We start from the raw sequence: 20,557 nt of genomic DNA, 5'->3' as shown, positions 1-20,557 counted from the left end.
GACATGTGATATCTAAAAAATGTAAACTTTTTTTTCCCAAAAAATTATTTCAGTCTTCTAATTACCTTACAAATATTGGGGGACAGCATTTATTTTCCTGGTAGTCAGGAGGATAGGGCAGGGCGATATGACCAAAAATATTTATCACAATATACATTTGAAAATTTGCGATAACGATATAACTGACCATATAATTGACACTAGACAAAATACTTTACAACTCCACAACTTTATTAGTGCAAAAAACCCTATCAATGTATTTTCACTTAAACAAGCAGCTGTTTTTTGTATGTGCATTAAAGTTACATAAAAATGTAACAGTGCAAATTCCTTGCTGACAGTTTAACCAAAAGGCACTTCCAGTGGAAACTGATCGACATATCCTCAGCATAACCATGTGTAATATCCACACAACTTAAAAAGAGGTTATACACACACAATACCGTAATATTATGTTGAAGCACAGTACGTATCACCTCGCGGAGTGATACGTACTGTCGGACCCGTAATGCTCCGACAATCCATCAAGCGGTGTGGCTTCGTAGCTTAGCAAAGTCGTACTAAAACATTTGACAGATTTTCGAGCGCCGTGTACATAAAATCGTTTCGAGGTCAGTAAACACAACCAGAATTCACACATAAGGCACACGGGATTATAAGGGGCACTGTCGATTTTCAGAAAAATCAAAGGATTGATTTTAAGTGTGCCGTATTTTCCAAACAACACGGTAATAACGACGGCCCGCTATCATGCTCTACCAAAAATAGTGCTTTGTTGTGTATCTGACGGACGAAAGCTAAACCAGTTCCACACCACTGAAGTTGCAGCATTTTAACAAACCAGTTCTGGTTCATCCGTTTCATTTAACGATCCGCTTTCGCTCTTCTCATTCTGCGTCGCCGCCATGTGCGTATGTAAACATAGGCAGTGCGCATGCGCATTTTACCCATATTCTATCGCGATATTTCATTTTCCTATCGTTGCCCAAAATTACACCGGTATTACCGTGAACGCTATGATATAGCCTAGCCCTAGCCTTAAAGAAGGTTACTGAAGGTAGTCTAGGTCGTCTTTTACTCACATATGATTGATATAGCTGTCTAGAGTTATAACTATTAAAAGTGGCTAAACGATTCATGACATCACTTACCCCATTTATCTTTTATATTTACAGTTGGGGAATTTATCTGTAACTAACTAACTTTATCTCCACTAACTTATGGTTGGGTCGTTTTTTTGCTTAAGGAAAAATGCCTAAAGGTTACAAACCTTCAGCTCTCAAGTATGAACATTTTTACAGTGTATCAACTAAATAGTAAATCGATTGGTTACTGAGTCATGATCCTGATGATTGATATCAAATTAAATATCTTTGTTTTTTTTCTGTCCTCAGAAAGAAAACGATTGCACAATTTTTTGCAAGTGAAATTGGCTCATTCTTCCTTTTTATACATAAAGCAAGTACGTGACTCTTTCATAGAGATGCTGCAGGAGTTTGAGTTTAATGGCCAGGGTTGAAACGTAAAAGACTTAAATTGTCACTGAAGTGTCTAAATTTTTTTTCAGCTCCTGATTTCTTAATTGGGCATTTTATGAACTTTTAAACTCTGTGTTGCTGCTGGTTAAAAAAAATCTCCTTTCAAGTGTTATCTCCCTTCTTCATCTCTCTTAAGTAAACTCTTGACTTATTTGACTCCATATCTCACAAATGTCCCATAAAAACGTCCTGGCACTCCTGCTGGAATCTCCAGGATGGATAATCTCTTTTCTGTGCTTCATTTTCTCATTAAACACTTCATCAACATGCATCACTTTGTGTATGGGTGGAGAGATGAGCGCTTGCTGGCAGATAAAAACAATCCTTTGACTATATTGAATAGTAGTTGGCCTCTTGGAGAGCAGAGTTTGGAGAGTTTGCCTGGTTCCATGGGCTTGCAAAGGCTGTGTGCCAAGAAAGCACTAGTTCATTGATTTCTGTGCATTTTCTTTTTGCTTTGTTTTTTTTGTCTTTGCAATAAAAGATGGGAGAAATGGGTCTAACAAACCACTTATCAGTCACATTTTGCACTAATGTGGCAGCCAATGTGAAGCACGCAGCATAAAATGGATACTAGGTATGATTTATTTGACTTGCTGATGTATGGATCAATACATGCGGAAACAAAAGACTTATAGAAAAAAGAAAAATGGCTGAAGAACCGTCGTGTTTTGTTTTTTTTTCTTCCTCATGTTTAACTGAATATTTAATTAAGAAAACACACAGAATAGATTATGGGTGACCCTTTAGGTGGTGGTGCCAGCTGCTCTCAACATGAGCACCACATAGGTCATCCGCCTTATCAGCCTCTGTTTAGTGTCTTCATCCTAATCAGTGCACACTGCACCATAGCCTCTGAGTAATCACAGATCTACTGACCGAATCCGAGCGATGAGGGTGGGGTTTGGCATGTTGCAGAGAGGCGATTTGAGAGGAAACGCGGCTTGTTAGCGAATGTGTCAGCTGTTACGGGGATCTAATGTGTTGTCTAATCGCTTACATGGAGTCGGCACAGTTAGAAAAAAATGAATAATTCCCCTTTACAGCATGTATAAGACACAAAGCAATAGTTCTGCTCTAATTTTGAAAGATCTGTTTGATAACTCGAATTCAGATTCATATGTTTTCATAGTGGAATAGACTAGATTCTGTTTACATTTTATTGAAATAGAGGTAAACTTTTATACAAATCAAGGGAGGAGATGTCAGCAGAAAAATGGTAAATGCACAATAATGAAAGCTGAATGTGGTGAATGTAAAGTTTTGGCTGTTAAAGAGGAGAAAAAGACACAAAGTGATTCTCTAAGAAAGGTTGATGTTGCAAACTTATAGCATTTCCGGTTAATGAAACTTCACTTGTTCTTATCTGTGGTTTGATTAAAATATTTGATACCTCTCTTATCTGAAGAGAGGTAAATGGTTATATCCTGGTCTTTTGAGTTTTTCTGCTATGCTAAACTGCTTTGCTGCTATCTGTAGACTCAGTGAACAGAAAATGGAGTGGTTAGCACATTCACCCAACATGTGAAAGATCAGCTGTTGGAGAGCAGGAGAGGAGATGAGCCTGACTCTTACGGATTCTTAAGCTAATACTCATTCTTTGGTTACAGTGTTTATGTCTATTTGCTTACACAGAGCCTATGTGACCAATGCAAACGCGGCGGAGCTGCTGATTTGTTGAAAAGTGCGCCGGAACAGGGATGGGCGTAACAGTGTAAAACAGCATCAAAGATAAAGAAATAGCATGAGAAACCGTTTCACTGCAGCTCTGTGTTATAACTTTGATCAACTCGGATGGTTGCCAAGGACTAACAGCAGAGTAACATGTAAAGGATGGTGTGCAGAGGTGTTAACTGGTTGTGTGTCGGTCACTGCAGAGACATGTTTGAGTCAAAAGCCAGCAGCTGAAAGTACCTCTTAGGGCAGTTTCATGGAGAACTCTTTGCAGTTAGCCTGCATGACTCTCGGATACATGCAGGAGCCCATTCCTGGAGTTTTACTGTATGGCATGATTGCTGTATTTCTTCTGTTTACTTTGGTGAACAGAACACGATAAACTAAAACATCAAAGGCTGGATCCATGAGTACTTATTGACACAATTTAAAAATGCTAAGTAGGGGAGGAGGTTATGACTGTGAGACACTTGTAATGACTTCTGTAATAAATTATCCGCTTATCCATGACCAGCGATCAGGTTTATCAACTGCTTACTTCTTTCTGTTAATAAAACTGTCCCGAAAGCCATTATACTTGTATGTTCCTGCAAAATAAAATGTCAGAAATCTCTGTGCCTATATACTAAACACCTTCTTAGATGAAGCTCTCAGTTGTTTAACCAGAACAAATAGGTGACAGGTGGTGTTTGATGGTGTGAAGAAAGAAATGAAATGAGCACGAGTGAAAGTAGCTTATGCAGCGAGTACCCTCACAGCAAACATTTTATAATTTTCTCTGATAATACGCTCTATAGGTAGATATATAAACACTTGACAAAGTCCTCAAAACCACTTTTGTGGTAGTTCCTGCTACGGTCTCTGGGAGATTTAACCATGAAGCTGCACACATGCATGCACACAGATTTGCATGATAATATGATACAATCTGCAGTTCTGCAATCACTCAGCTGTAACTTGAATAAGACATGAATGAATGAATGAATGAATAACTTGAATAAGACTGTGCTTTTTGAGGCTAGGCAGTCACTCAGCACACATGTTGTTATCAGAGAACAGGGGTTACAAGATATGTAACCTAATGTTTGTGTCATCATTGAAGTATGTCTTCATACTCTTTGAAGACTTTTATCATAGTAATTATCAGGATAATATCATATACGAAGGCATTATTGGAGAGATTAGAGGTTTATTAAATTTTGTACTGGCCTGTTTGGGCCGCTGTTTAGCCAAACAGACACGGGGCTAAGTAATGAGGCTGTGTGGGGAGGTATGTGGCTGCAGAGAGTGTTTCCGTGTGCAGAGGGTTCAAAGGGCTCAGCCCTGGCAAAAAGGGCCCTGCGGCAACAAGCTACTGCTGCCATAATTGGGGAAAAGCCATGTAAAACTGTCCAAGGGAGGCCAAGGACAGCTTAATTATGTTGTGAAATTTAATTAGCCAACTGGTGTGTGTGTATTTATACGTGTATGTGCGCGTGCTTCTGCTTTTAACTGAGTGACCTTGATGCAATAGAGCTTTTTGCTTGGGTTTTATTGTCTATTTTGAGAAAACATGGCAGATTTATGGTTTATTCCCCACGGTTAAAATGGGTGGATGGGAAATGCTCGTGCGGTCAGAATGCATTATTCTAAAAGCGATCAATGCAGGCTTACAATTTAAATCATTCAGCAGAGGCAGGTAGCACAGACGTGCATTTGTGTTCCTCGCGTGTCCACTTTTCCTGAACGTAGCATGTTTTCCAGTTATCTCTGCTTCTCCTGCAGCAAATGAGCCGATAATAGATGTCACACAGGCAGATGGTTTTCAGGGTGTCACAGGTGATTTTCATGCTGCTGTTTTTGCAACACATCCAGTTTGTTTAGCTCACTAGAGGGATAAATGCTTAACCTCAGCATTGTTGTGCCTGCTCTTTCCACGTGTGCAGCACTAATCTCTTGTATTAAAAGTAAACATCTACCTTTCATTTTTATTAAGCTATCTTCTAATTAGTCACCCGGGAAATACGACAGGTAAACAACAATTACAGAGAAGGTGCTATGTTAGAATATTCCAGGGAATTATCACTCGATTAAACACGTTGTCCAGCATGAGATATGCTGTCGAATTAAAAAAAAAAAAAACTTTAATGAGAATTCACTGTTTTTATTGGGTGTGAGGTCATCGTTGTTCATTCACTCCCTTTTTTATTCTTGGTTAGATCATTTTGAGTAGGTGTGGCAGGTTGGAAATGGTCTTACGTAGCTGTTTTCCTCATGCATTTAGTTATTATATTGATCTACTTCATGCTGCAGCATTGCCATTCTGAAGTTATGTAATAAAGGCAAACAGCAGATTTATGATTGTTTTTCTGGTGTGTCATAATGTCATGAAGGGGAAGAAAGTTGGTAAACAGCACCAACTTTTTTGGATACTGACTACCAATCTGATACCAGTGTTAAATTAATACGCTGTAATGGTCACTCTGAAAGAGAGACTATGAGTGCATTGTTTTACATGTAAGACCTCAGGCCTAGAGATTGGCTGGCAACCCCTTAGAAACCACTGGTTGCTAGGGTAAAACCTGTATTCCCTGACTAGTTGGCGCATTGTTAGCAAAGGCAGTAAAAAACTTGTGATTGCTTTGGTTCCTAGCAGATTGAAAGTGGTCTCCCTCAGTTCGCATGAACAATGCAGACTTGTCTGCAAACATGATGAAGTGCCAAGTGCAAAAGAAACTGGAGAAAAACTGTTTACCTTCAAAATAAAAGCTGCACTAGGTGATTATTATTATTATTATTATTATTTTTAAACTTAGCCTCAGCCTGTACCCTCCAGTAAACAAAACCTAACTGATTGGGGGGATATTTTTTCCTAGCGACCAATGGTTACCAGGCAGTAGCTGGCCAGTCTCTAGGCTTGTGTAACATGAGGCCTGATTTAAACAGTACGCTCTCCTAAAATAAAACATAAAACTGTGAGGCGATCACTGCGCATCTGGACAAGACTTGAAAAATCAATCTTTAAGTTGTGTTCAAGTTGTCCTGAATGTAAAGAAATGACTTCCCGTGGGTATTGGACATTGTAATGGTTAACACACTGAAAGGAGAGAGATTCCTGGTTTGATCCTGGGAGAAGACACAGACCTCTTCAGGGTTACATCAGGAAGGGGATCTAGCATTAAAAAAATCAGCCAAATCAAACACCTGCTACCTGCTGTGGCGACCCAGTGTGAATAACAGAGCAGCCAAAGTAGCAACAATCTGATTGGTACTAGAGATGGACCGATCCGATATTGCGTATCGGTATCGGTCCAATACTGACCCAAATTACTGGATCGGATATCGGAGAGAAATAAAAAATGTAATCCAATCCATTAAATATCAAAAAAAGCACCTCACAAAACTTGGACATGGCATAACTCAGCTCATAACCGTAGCACGTCGCAGCAGTATGCCTCACGCGATAGAGCGGCTGTGGCGTGTGAGACCTGTCAGCGGTCTGGTTGAGCATTTGGAGCCTAGCTACAAAACCGGCATTTCATCTCTGAGGAAGTGATCGGCTTTTCTGTCGCAAGTCCGTCTCTCTTGTTTGTTTATCACCCACTTCACACCAGAAAGAGGAAACCAGCAGCTGAACAACAGCAGCACGTTTAAGCTTGATAATCTGTTGTTAGAATTTATTTAATATTACTTTCTACACCAGGATCTTTTTCTACAGCTGACGGCTGGTAACTGTGCAGGGGCGGATCTAGCAAAGTGTAGCCAGGGGGGCCGATAGGGCATTAACAGGGAAAAGGGGGCACAAAGACATACTTTTCTTTCTTATTCTCCTTTAAAATGTCTAGCTTTTAATAAATAATTATCTGAATCTTACACCCAAAGTTTTAATCTGATGTAAAATGTATAGAAGTCCATTACTGTATATAGTAACTATTAAGTCTGATATACCCTAGTAAGCTATACTACTTTTTCCTTTGGGAAGGTACGATCTGTGCAGTCTGCAGTTCTGTTGAAGAAAGATGTTGAATCTATTTAATTATTCTTGAAAAATAATTTATTTCTGTGCATTTTTCCCCACACTGCATCAAATTAAAGTTGATTACATCGATTAAGCATCATGAGGTGGAGGGTGGTTCCCTATTTTTCTTTTTTTTTTTGCTGGGAGTTTGCAACCCTATTAGTTAGGTTGCTTACTCTTTAAAATACCAGAATAGGGAGGATGGAGCAGGTTTAAGTTCATTAGATTGATCAGTGTTGCTGAACTATGACATATTTTGGGTGCAATATATTTTTTGCATACAGGTATAACAGAATAGCTTTAGTGTTTGTTTTTTTTAACTTGAGTTTGAACTTATACAAAATGCAGCAAGATATTAAAAAAACAGTCTTATTTATTAAAAACACACTATATCGGATTCATATCGGTATCGGCAGATATCCAAATTTATGATATTGGTATTGGTATCGGACATAAAAAAGTCGTATTGTGCCATCTCTAACGGTACTGGTATAAGAATTTGGAAAAGCTGGAATTTCTGTATCCCCGCCTGCTTCAAACAACAGTGACCACACATTATGAAGGCTGGGTTGCCAAGCTTTGCAGAGTCAGTTGACCTGTGAGTGAATAAATGCTGATTTTACCCTTTCCCACTGAAGGCAAAACCCAGATGTTCGTGGGTGTTTTGTTTTTTTGTTTTGTTTTTTTTAACCAACTGAGAAAAGATTTAACAAGATAGGATGGGAAAAAAGCAATAAAAATTTAAACGTTTATAATTAAATTCTGAGCTAAGAGGGCGTCAAAATCTAACATTTCACTTATTCACTGATGTAATTGACTTTAGTCTTTATCTTTAAGCGGTGCACAGGATTATGTCAGTCAGTGCTGGGATTTCTGACGGGGAAATGTGAGTTATGGGGTGTGTTTGAATGTGATGTGACTTCAGATGTAGTTGTTGTTTTCTCTGGCAGGGAATGAGCTGAGCAATACGTGGTGAGATTTTCTTGCATGTGGATGATGTTTATGATGATGAATTTTCCTTGTGTGAAGCCATATTTTTTAGGGGGGGGTGACGGTAAATCGGTTCAGGGGGTCACGCTTGTGGATTTTGCATTGAATGGCTTTTGTAGTACTTCTGTACATGTAACCACTGGTGGAAGATGCATGCGTTTTTATTATTAATACTGGTCATTATTTTAAATCCCTGGTGCTTTGTTTGCAAAGCGCTAAACATTAATCTGTGAAACTGCAAGAAAGTGAGATGTATAGCGTTCAGTAACGGCAGGTCAGCCTCATTTTCGTGTGAATAATTTGTAATAATAAACAACCGGTAATTGCACAAAAGTTCTGCTTGAAATGATGATTGATGCCTCGTTCATTATGAATGAGCACTTCAGCTCTATTATTGAGCAAATATTTGTTGTTCTTATGCCGTAACCTCTTCAGGTTTGGTCTACCATTAAAACAAATATTTAAAGGTTGCAAAGTGTCTTTGCTGTTTTCTGATATGAATGTTCACAGTTCAAAGGTGTTAAAAAGCATCATCTCTTCCTCAGGCGCTGGACCAGGACCGAACCTCCCTGCAGAAGGTGAAGAAGTCAGTGAAGGCCATCTACAGTTCAGGTCAAGGTGAGAGAGTCTGTTTCTAAATCTGTCAGGCTTTGCTGTGCTTTGACTAATGTTTGGATACAGGCTTGTAGCCCTTTCCTGAAAGTCAAACCCCCAGAGCCCAGGATTTGTTAAATATCTTTAATAAGAATGAGGCTTGCTGCTTTTTTTGGTTTGTGCGTGTCTGGAATGCAGCCTTGTGTTGGACAGATGGTGTTTGTTGCATGTATCGGGCCGTCCCAGAAACCAACACCTGAGTTTGTTTAGTGTGTTGCTGTGACATGGATCCTCAGTAATTTTCCACTGAACGCTTGCGAGAGCCTCCTCCCTGTAAAATGACAGTTTGTGATGCACAAAAAAAGTTTATTTTTTCTCCTCAGAAAAGAGTCTGTTTACCTTTGTCTCATTGTGGCTCTTCTGGAGAAACAGCTGGATTAACTTGAAGCCAGCTGTTACGCAAGTTTTTAGTTTACTCCGAGTTAAAGTAAGATAAAGGCCTTAATTCTGTTAGTGTTTCATATGTGATACACTTGAGTTTTTGAGACCTCTGCATCATTGGTACGATTTATTTATCTATTTTCCCATGAGAAAGCTGATGTATACTATCAGATAATGCACAGAGATGCCAATTATTTCATAATTGGGGCTTTAAAGGGTTAAAGTGATTGCAAAACAGAGACATGGACGTCCCTCTGATGGTTTGCTCAGTTAAAATATATTTAAAAATTGTGATATCAGTCCCAGTAGTGTGCCAGCAGTGCTGTGGTGGCAACTGTTTGATCAGTTTACCCCGAGGCCACACATACTGAGATTTTTCTTTAACCTAAGTCAACTTCTCCAAAAGCTTTTCATCATTTTTGCAGCAGCTGAATCACTGGTGTAGTGAGAATAATGGAAAGTTGTTTTTTTTAGAAATGTATGTTTTAAACATCACAGGCTGGGATTTCCTACATCTTATCACTGTGTTGTCATGTTTGGCATTGAACCCTGGCAACAAAGTCGGAGTAGCAAGATTTACAGCAGAAGCCTTGAGACTAATCCTAACCTACCCCTTTTTTTCTTTCTTTTTTTGCATAAAAATGATTGAAAAACGATGATCGAAAACTTGTATTAGAGCATTTTAGAATATGTGTCATAGATCTTACAGATCTAACAGTCCTGCTACTGTGATATGAGGAATTTGAGTTTACAAACTCAAACTCATATTGTAACTGCCGCCCTCACAGCAGCCACTGGGCCGCCAGAGGATCCTCATACAGGAGCCTGCTGACTGCTTGCCTCATATTAAAAAAAAAAACCCAAAACAAAACCAAAAGATGACCAAACGTCTACTGTCAGGGCCCCTAAGCCTGAGCGAGAAACTCCATCTCACTTTGTCCCGATCTTATTTTAAATAAATGCGATTTACCTTTGTCCTTATAAATGTTTTCGTTGTTTATATTTTTAATCTAACCCGTTTAAAAATGTTAAGGTTGTTTTATTTTTTTGCTATTTATCTTATTTTGACTTTGTGTTTCAGTCTTGCTTGGCCTGGATTAAATTGATATGAAAATTGTTTATACAGAACTGTGCAAAAGTCTTGAGCCACGCCTCATTTCTTAATATTTTGCCATAAGAATGTGAAATGGGTGCATACACGCATATGGAGGTTCAGGCATGAAGATGGGTGCACACTATGAAGCTACAGCAACAATATATTAATGTATTAATGGAGAAATTTGATTTTTTTTTAAATGATGCTGGCTTTAAAGACACATCCCAGAAAGTTGATGTAGCTCATCTGGATTCAGTGTTTTCAGTGGTAGAAACTTTTTGTCATGTCATCCAAGTAACTTCTTCAGTCTTGGTCATAAAAGTCTGAGTTTGTAGCCCATTGTTAGACAGCTACTTCTGGTCATTAAGCAACAGTATGAGGTTAGAGGAACCTGCAGTCAGCTAGATGAGTGATGAAATATTTCTCCCTCTGAAAATGCAACGACCAAACGAACCTGGATTTTTGAGCGTGCATCAAAACACCTCCAAAGACGCTCTTTACCAATCAGAAGCAACAGTGCTTATTATAAAATTACCAAAATTAATGAAGATACATATAATATTTTGTGTTCTGTCTTATCTTTGGATTTGCTAGGATTTTATTTAAATCCTCGAGGTCGTTTCAATTTTTCTGTGAGCTGTTTTCCTCTACAACTCCAACAGCGAGCAGCAGCAGGTGCTCAGGTTTTATACGAGGCACGATGAGGTCACGTCGCCTCAGACGGAGACGCCAAGTGTAGTCTGCATAATGGCCGTCTTCCAGGTGGCTTGTTTCTGTGTACTTAAATCTTCAATTTCATTCATGTAGAAATCACATTTGTATGGAAAACAACAGAGAGCTTACACTCCTTCCAATTTGACCCTTTTGTGTGACTCCTCCTTGGCCTGAAACTCAACAGACGATGGAGATGGAGCAAAGTTTTCATGTCTCATAAAGTCACAGCAGCCAGCCACAGAAATGGGAAGTGTGCCAGGTTGAATTCAACTTATTCTTTAATGCAGCTGCACAGTGAGCAATAAACATCCTGTGTTACATCGTTGTGCAGTTTGAATCCAGGGAAAGATTTGCAGAGTATGCAAATGTAAAGATAAAGAAATTACGAAGTACTAGTTACAGAACTAGGGATTGATTTTTTTTTTTTAACTGATTCATTAATGTAACAATGAAAGTGGAAGGATATTAAGAACTTGAACTTTTAAGCTTGGTGAATCTAAAGACCTCTCATGCTACCTCTCCACTGTAACCCACTAATTTCCTGCTGGGCTCCTAAACCCCTTAAATACCCAGAAAATCTGTAGAAAATACAGAAAATACAAAACGTCCTCAATAGTAACTTCGGGACTGTTTGAACTTTGAGTTTCCACTGTGACGCGCGTCCAAATTGGCTGCTGTGGGGACTAAGCTCTGCGTGTTTCTAGTCTCACCTGACCTCCCTGCCAGGTCTCCTCTCTAGATTTGGCAACAGTCTAAACACGTCCCCCTCCACCTCCTCTCCAGCTTAACGACAGCGACAGATGGATGCTGCTCTTTGACTGACGGCTCTCGGGGAGTTTCGCAGACCCTGAGAACAACGTGTCTTGTTCCATTGACAGTAACTGTATATAAAGATGACTTGCTATTGTCAAAATGTATAAAACAAAGTTTCTCAGGAGTGAAGGTCATGTGTCTTGTTTTATTGCTCGTGCTGCTGCTCTGCTGAAGGAACTTTCCACTGCAGGATCTGCTGAGTATTTCTGCCACATTTGTCTTATTGGAAACATCCCTAGGAAAGATTTACACTTCTGTTTGTTTCAGGTGTGTGTCTGTGTTGCCTTTGAGAACAAAAAAAAGATGCTGGACTGAAATACTTTCTCTATCCACAGCCTTTTTGTTTCTCACTTTCTTTAACTTGAGCTGTAAAATTTTAGCTTTAGAACATTCTTGGTCATAAATTTACAAACCTCTCCAACTCACATCCAGATCATCAGAAATAAATATGTGCAAAGCTGAAAGCAGCTGAACTTGATTCTATAAAGTGAACTTTATGGTCCTTTGATTGGCTTTGTTAGTCCATGTTAGAGACCGGGTTTGCAAGAGGCTGCATATTCTTCCTTTGGTCTCTATTAGAGTAGCTTTGCAGAACTTTCAGATCAAAATAATGCTTATTTATCTTATTCTGGTGCAGGCCCTCAGTTTATTCTGCTCCTCTTCCTCTATGCTCCAGTCATATGATCTCAAACATTTGAGACTGATCGCATGACCACAAATTATTGCATTATGTTCACTGAACCTGTGATGTCACTGCCTTTGAAACAGTTCATTCAAAGACAGGGATCGGGTCTGCGGCACCTCGTAGTCAGCTGCCGTCAACATAGTGAATTTGGTGTGCCAAGACAGCAATAAGACCGAGTCAGTCTGCTATCGGTTTGCTGTTTAATGTGATCAAGTTGGCAGTTTCATGCAATCGGTGACATTTTGGTAAATTCACATTTACTAATTACATTTGGAGTCCAGCCAGAACCTCACAGATCTGAAGCATTAATTCAGAGATTGCTCCATAAATAGTCACGTAGTTGCATCAGGTGGCTATTTAACAGCAAAACCCCATAGGCGTTTGTTGCGACCTTTCTTTTGAATAGACTTATAACCATAATACAATCGGCTGGGAACCAGTTGCAGAGTAAGAGATGAGTTGCAGATGATCATCGGTGCAGACAGAGTCATATTTATTGCAACGTGTTGAGAATCTGTCTGCGCTTTTATATTAGATGATGCATAGACTGGTGAAAGTTTGCAGTTGTCTGAGAGTGACTGTAGTCAGTCCAAGTCAAATCAAAGATTGTGGGTGATGCAGTCTCAACTTCTGGGAACTATTTGGTTGCAATTTGCAATTGGTCGTTAAATGAGAAAAGACTCGATGTAATCACTAATCAAGCGTTTTGTTTAGTCTAAAGCAGAGATGTCAAACTCATTTTACATCATGGGCCACATGCAGTCCACTGTGGTGATGAGTGGGCCGGAGCATGTATCAGAAACGGACAGAAAATAAGTAAAGGCATAACGGGTCCGCTTTAAAAAAATGTCACAGTACTGCCCACTGAAGGATTTGGCCACTGGGATGTGAAGGGTGTGGGTGAAGGGCCTCCAGGTGTTATTAAATGGTCCTCAATGAAATGACAGGGCAAGTGTGTGAGTTTTGAAGGAAGAGGCCACTCAAGCATCTACAGTTTCTGCTTCCCCGCTCTTGCTATTTGGAAGATAATATTATTATTATTATCATCAGTAAAGTATTATTATTTTATATTTATATATTTATTATTATTTTTTTATGTCTCGTCAATTAAATTCTGAACTGTTCGTCGAGTGAAGAGCTGCGACTTGAGATCAAGTGTGTGAGTTGGCCCAAATCTCTGGGACGGAGACTGGGAATCTGGGTTGATGATTTCACTCGGAGTCCTTTGCCATCCACTTAGGCCCATCTTCCTATACCGGACAGCCAATGTGTGGTACATGGTGTGTGCGACACCTCTTTTCGATTGCAGCTAGAGTGGTGCGAAAGTAAGGATTTACACATGTAGATACAGAGTGGGTCAGCGACTGTAGCAATAACTACGGTATATCAGAGGTGTTGTCTTTTCTTTTCTTTTTCTGAACTCATAATGCAAGCCGAGCGCTCTCCTCTGAGTGGGTTTTAGAGGTCATTAAAGCTCATTCTTCTTTCTTAGAAACATGTAAAAGGATCTCAAGATTTTCTGATATGATGTGGAGAAAAATGCCCCAAGAAGCAAAGTTTCTGGCTTTGTTCCCAAGTTTCTGTTCTCGATGTTTTTTAACAGTTTCAAAACAGGACATAACAGGTTTCACTTCATTTTTTTTTCTTTTCTTTTTTTTTAAATAAGCTTATACTTCTTAAATATTAAATGTCTAAACAGAAAGAGCTTTTAAGGAACTTAAACCCTAAAACTGATTCAAAAAACATATAATTCACTACCTGGTCGCTGTGTGTGCACCTGAAGAAGGACACTGATGTTTTTTCCCCGCAGGATGTCATTAAAAGTTATAGCATTTGGCATGCTGAATTGCGTAATTAAATCATACAGGGGCCTCCAATTCAAGGAAATTTCTGTACTATATAAAAATCTAAGAGAGAACACGGCAACATCAACTGAATACATAAAAAAGAAATGGGAGCAGGAAATAAAAACTGATATCTCAACTGAGGAATGGTTAGATATGTGTGAAACCCAGAACACAACGACTAACTCAAGATGCTGGAGAGAATTTGGATGGAAACATCTTACTCGATTCTCTATTACACCAAAAAGTAAACAGACTCAAGACAGTTTGCCATGCTGGAGAAGATGTGGTAACATGGAAGCACACCATACGCACGTGTTTTGGGAGTGCCTGAAACTGCATAATTTTTGGAAGAACGTGACTCTTGTAATAGGCAATATCTTGGGCTATCAATTACCACACAATTTTAAAACTGTATATTTTGGGAATATTAGAGAGTATGTTATGTACGACGACTTGTATTTGACAAAAATCCTGTTGATAGCTGCAAAGAAAGCTATAACAAGAAACTGGTGCAAACTGGATCCGCCTTCTTCAAAAGACTGGTTAAATATTGTTGGAGAAATCTATGCAATGGAAAAAATGACTTACATTCTCAGATTAAAGGAAGATATTTTCGTTGCTAAGTGGGAGAAGTGGAGATTATATGGCACCAAGGAAAATTAATGAACGAACAAAACATCTAAGGTCTATAACTCTGTATATCTATTGATGCTTGCCCGTATAAAAGTACGTATATAAGCTGGAGTATGTATGCTGCGGAGTAAAGGCAGGTATGCATACGGTAGTTGATTAGAATTGGCACCCACACCTTTTGTTCGCTTTAGTTCCGTTTGTTTTGACTGTGTGCTTGCATGGTTATTTTTCCTGTAATGCAATACATGTCTGTGTTTAAACTGTGACAAAACTATCAATAAAAATTACAGTGTCAAAAAAAAACAAAAAAAAAACTTATAGCATTTAAACTGACCACTGCCTCATCCCCTTCTTTACACAGACCACGTCCAGAATGAAGAAAATTACGCCCAGGCTCTGGATAAGTTTGGCAGCAACTTCATCAGCCGGGACAACCCCGACCTGGGAACTGCCTTCGTCAAGTTCTCTTCCCTCACCAAGGAACTGTCGGCACTCTTGAAGAACCTGGTGAGTCCAGCGTGTCAGCACTCAAAGTGTCATTAAAATAAATGGCTTGGAGAGCCTTTACTGCTGGCCTGGTGTATGCAAGGATAGAAAGAGGAATCCTTTCCATACACAGCTTACGTTTGCTGTCTTCACTTGGATCAGTGGGATAGATTAGGATTACTTTAGTTTAAAGGTGAAGATTGGAAGGTTGGATGAAGCAGCTAACACCTGAGTTATGCGTTTGTACAGGTCCCAGCTGAATAATACATGTTCATCAATCTCTGCTCTCGCCTACGCAGTCAAAACATCATGGCGACTGGACAGTATAGCTGACTTTATCCACCTTTTTCCTTACCAGACGGGCTCTTATCTGCCTGCTGTGGATTTCCCCGACGTTTCTGTTGAATAATGTGTCCTATTTGAATCCTCTGTGAATAATTGTTGTTTGAAGAGTCAGACCACGCGCTCTCTCTTTCTCTTTCTTTTGCTCTCTCTCTCATCCTGTGTGGCTCACGGGGAGATTAGACTCCATAAATAAACTTGGCAGCACCAGGAACAACTGCATGCGTGTTTGTGTGCATGCGTGTCCGTGTGGAAACCACCTTAAATCACTCACCTGTCTGAGCTGCCTGCATATTGAAACAAACATCTCTTGACTTTTTCATTTTGAGTATTTCATCGAGTGCATTTTTCAGACTTCAATAACGGCGCCCTGAGGGCAGCTGGTGTGTGCGTGTACTACAAATGAGTATCGATGAGCGGCGCTTGCCCTAGATGTCCTACATGTGTCATCAGCTGAAATTTAAGGATTTCGCAATCAGATAGAAGCAGCTTTTCTGTGTCTTCTTCTCTGTTTTCCTTCTGAGAAGACAGTGACAGTTTCCAGGATGGCTGTTAGAGCACATCGGCAGCCGGCCAATGAAAGATTGATTCTGACAATAACATATGCAAGACAGGCACTTAAGAAGCACATTAGCGCCCATTAAGCATTGTTTACTTCCTCGAACGCTGCAGTGAGGCGCTGTGGACTTGGCTAACAGCAACAACCGGGACTTAAATGCTTAGTGGTGTTGTGAGTGACCTTGCTGATCCTAATGGTTAGAGCTGCTGAGCCTAGCTGCGGCAACCCGAGCTGCTGCAGACATCGTTCTTTGACGGACTCACTTGCATGTGCGCCATTTTCCTGTGGCATTTGCTCGTTGCTTCAGTCAGCTGCAGCAGGAATGTGTTGATAAAGTGCAGTGAAGGTTAAAAAAACAAGGCTGGTGCTGTTTTGTTTTTCTCTCAAATCCAAAGATGCACTGAAGATGCACTGCTTTAAAACCGTGCTTTTTCATTTCATTTTAATGGGATCAAAGGCCTGTGTGTAAAGTGGAAGGAATGGTTTCTTATTACTTATCTGCGGACCGTTTTAGCATTTTTCAGCTCATTGTTTTAGTTTCACATTCAATTCAGTTCAATTTTATTTATATAGCGCCAAATCACAACAAAAGTCGCCTCAAGGCATTCCCCCCTTTGGTTTTGATTCATGCTCATTACTTTAATCTGACTCAAGATTCATTGTTTCAGTTTTCTTATTGATCCCTGATTTTTTTTTCTCCAGTCTTTGTTAGTTAAAAAATGGGCCTACTTATGTGTTTAGCTTTTTTTTTAACATAATGTTGAAAGCTTGTATGTGAATCAGCTGTGCAAAAACTCCACCGACATGTTTGATGTTACTAATTCTGATTTATTGAACAAATCGGAGCTGGTTGCCAATTCCCATTATAGTCTAGCCCTCAGTAAAAGTTGTATTCAACACTCCATGACCCAGTAGCAGACAAAGCTGGTGATTTGCTGCCACAGCCTTTAGCAATTAAACCACACAGTGCTAACTGGAATAGTGGAAACCAAAAGTGGGGCACACAAGAGATGACTCGACTTCCCGGCACTAGACATTCGATGGGAGAGCTCCTTTCCCAACAGGAGAAACTGGCAGTGTTGTGGTGGGCTGCTATAATTTCATGTTATCTTTATGAACTCCTACTGCTGAGAGTAAATATTACACTAGACAGTCATGATAGATGTTGGACAGGTGCTCTCACGTCTGCAGCCTCGTGCAAACACTGAGCTAAAACTGATTAGACGATCACCTCTTGCAGGATCTCTACTTCTGGATTCCATACTGAAACCAACATCACAGACTGCTTGCAAACTTTCAGTGAAACTTGTTTCTGAGTTCGTTTGAGGTGATGAAGAAGTCACGCAGATGTTGGTTATTTTTTAGAGCCTGACTACGAATAGATTCAGAGTTTGTCATGAGGTCCTAGAGCAGGAGTGCCAAACATAAGGCCCAGAATTGACTCTGATCTGGCCCACTGACAGTTTTTCAAATGCTAAACATTTACTGTCAATTAATGAAAACTAGTTCTAATAAATGAGAACTTTATATGCTAAATTTGGAATTCCAGGACCGTCTATGCACGACTTAAAATGAGTTTCACATTCCTGTTCTAGAGGCATTGGATCCTGTCAGATGCATTGCATTTGCATAAAATAAGTTTATGCAGATGTACCATCTCTGGATGCGTTGCACAGGCAGTAGACAATGAACGAGAAACACAGAAGTGAGAGATCCTGTAGACACAGTAACACTCACCAGGCAGCCTGAAATGTGTCTAAGCCTTACTGTTGGTGTTGTGTGATGTGTACAGCCAGACTATTACTGCGTTGTTTTTTTAAGGGCGACGGATGCTGATCCCATTTTTTAATGTATCTGCACAGCTGTGATTCTATTCTGCCGAGAGTATTTGAAACAATGAAACTGCTCTGCTTGTCAACAATGTGCTGACACCATTCAGCGGCGTTTACCCCAAGTTTCTTCCTGTGTGTAACGTTGAGTATGCTGTCGGCACTTGTTGGACATCATATTAGCTAATACCGACATGTCTGTTGCAATATTTTTCTATCATATGTGTGTTACTTTGTCTTTGTTTGCAACTCGCCCTACTCAATCACGTGTTCAACAGCCCAACTTGGCACACAGGTACATCTTAGGACCCTGAAAGTCCTTAACTATATTATGACGTCATCACGTTGCCTAGCAATAACCTGGCAATGGGATAAAATTACAATGCATGAGTTGTGGTGTAATAGTATGAGTCGTCCTAAATGTACCTGGGGGCTGCAGTTTTATAGTTACCCAAGAATTTAGCAGGGTCTGTTTTCAGCTGTGGATTGCAGTAAATAAACATTTGGTCCTCTGATGGCTGAAGGTTTAGTAGCAGGATTGTAACCTACAGTGTATTTATGGTTAGACTTGCTATGCTCATAAGTAAGGAACATTTAACCCGGTGTTTTAATACTTTTGGACAGATCTGTGGCACAGCGGAGTGAGTTATATCGAACTCTGGCTGCACAGACAATACTTGTTTGTAATAGAATTTCATTGTTGGTTCTTTTTGTGGTTTTACTTGGCAGTCCCTTTAACGTCTGCCTCTGACGCTATGGTTTGATATACGAACTATGTTTTCTCTCCTCATTATAAATCCTCTCCCTCCTCCTCCTCTTGTCTCTTTTAGCTCCAAAGCCTCAGCCACAATGTGATCTTCACCCTAGACTCGCTGCTGAAGGGTGATCTGAAAGGCGTGAAAGGGGTAAGATTTACTATAAAACTATTTCTCTTCTTCCTCCTCCTTTTCTCTCTCTCGACTCTTCCAGGGCCCCTAATAGTACATCTCAGTGGGGCAGGGGGATAGATGGCCGGTCAGCCCATCTCTCTATCAATTTCAAGTTGCGTGCCTGTGATTAAGAGACTTGGAGGATAGATGGGGGAGTTTAGAGAAGAAACTAAAGATCACACTGTAAATCTCGCTGAAGTAAACACTGCTTTTGTGTTGTTTAAGGCGAATAACTGGGCCATGAACTCTTGATGTTTGAGGTACAAGGAGGGGCGTGGGTGCTCGTTGGGCATTGAGGCCATAAATCGAGAGTGTAGTGAAGCATTTGCTGGGCCTCAAGCAGCGATCCAACTCTTCAAATAACTCCGTCCCTCCTGTGACCTCCTTTGTAGTTTGCTGATTCTTGTTCTTCTGTGTTTCTGCAGGACATAAAGAAGCCCTTTGACAAAGCGTGGAAGGACTACGAAGCCAAGTTGTAAGTGGATAACTTAAGTGTGCTGTTGTATCTGCGCTGTTTGTCATTATGAGTCAAGCAATCGACATTACAGCAGTTCTGCAGGGCCCCTTAAAGAGTATCACAGAATTTACAGCACACAAACCTAATGTGAAAGACAAATAAAGGTCACATTTAGAAATGTAGCCCTTGTAATGATTAGGCATGGGGTTTTTTTGTCAGTACAAAGATAGAGAAGGAGAAGCGAGAGCACGCCAAGCAGCATGGGATGATCCGCACCGAGATCACCGGGGCCGAAATCGCAGAGGAGATGGAGAAGGAACGGCGTCTCTTCCAGCTCCAGATGTGCGAGGTAGGCCTTTGTTTACGTCTAACAGCTCTATATTTGCAGGAGGCTCGCTTAAGAGTCAATGATTAAGATTCAGTTTAGAGAAAAACAAAAAAAGATCACTCACTTAATTTAATTCAGTTCATATTTTTCCCCTGGTCCTCAACATCCTGTCAGGGTAGCTGTCCACAGTTGGTGTGTTTTCATCAAACCCACAAAAAGTCGCTCCAGCAGCCAACGGGGCAAGAGGAGCACGACCAAGAGAGCTGAAATCAAGTTACAGAAACAGATTTTCAAAACTTGACCATGATGCCTTTCATTTTTTTCCTCCGACTCTGTAAAAGCAAAATGTAACCACAGGTGGTAAGCCTGTTCTCTATTTCTGAACATCAGTGGCGTCAGGCGAATCCACAGCCTGTGGGGGAGAATCCCAGCTGATTGGCTTTCGTGACGTAGCATAAAGCATTTTTTTCCTCAAATATTTTTATTTCAGGATTTTCAAGTATATAATCACTGCATGGCCTTTCTCTTTGACTCTTTTCTATTAAAACTCCGATATATTTCAGAATATCGAGGCTCAAAAGTTTGTCATACAAAAAAAGAAAAGG

At 40.1% G+C, this 20,557-nt stretch overlaps 1 protein-coding gene across 4 annotated transcripts in view; it reads left to right on the top strand.

The window, feature by feature from the left end:
- asap1b (ArfGAP with SH3 domain, ankyrin repeat and PH domain 1b) overlaps nucleotides 1-20,557 on the top strand; it is an 83,436-nt gene that overhangs the window by 20,706 nt on the left and 42,173 nt on the right. For all 4 annotated transcript variants that reach the window (XM_087846225.1, XM_087846223.1, XM_087846224.1 and 1 more), the window contains exons 2-6: nucleotides 8,745-8,817; nucleotides 15,384-15,529; nucleotides 19,069-19,143; nucleotides 19,593-19,642; nucleotides 19,844-19,973. In XM_087846225.1, the coding sequence (XP_087702351.1) occupies nucleotides 8,745-8,817; nucleotides 15,384-15,529; nucleotides 19,069-19,143; nucleotides 19,593-19,642; nucleotides 19,844-19,973 (474 nt within the window). The remainder of the gene's footprint in view (nucleotides 1-8,744; nucleotides 8,818-15,383; nucleotides 15,530-19,068; nucleotides 19,144-19,592; nucleotides 19,643-19,843; nucleotides 19,974-20,557) is intronic.

The sequence above is a fragment of the Neolamprologus brichardi genome, chromosome 9, assembly GCF_056152115.1.
Source record: "Neolamprologus brichardi isolate AB-2024 chromosome 9, ASM5615211v1, whole genome shotgun sequence".
Taxonomy (NCBI): domain Eukaryota; kingdom Metazoa; phylum Chordata; class Actinopteri; order Cichliformes; family Cichlidae; genus Neolamprologus; species Neolamprologus brichardi.
The sequence above is the reverse complement of the archived record's forward strand: the minus strand, read 5'-3'. Positions and strand labels throughout refer to the sequence as shown.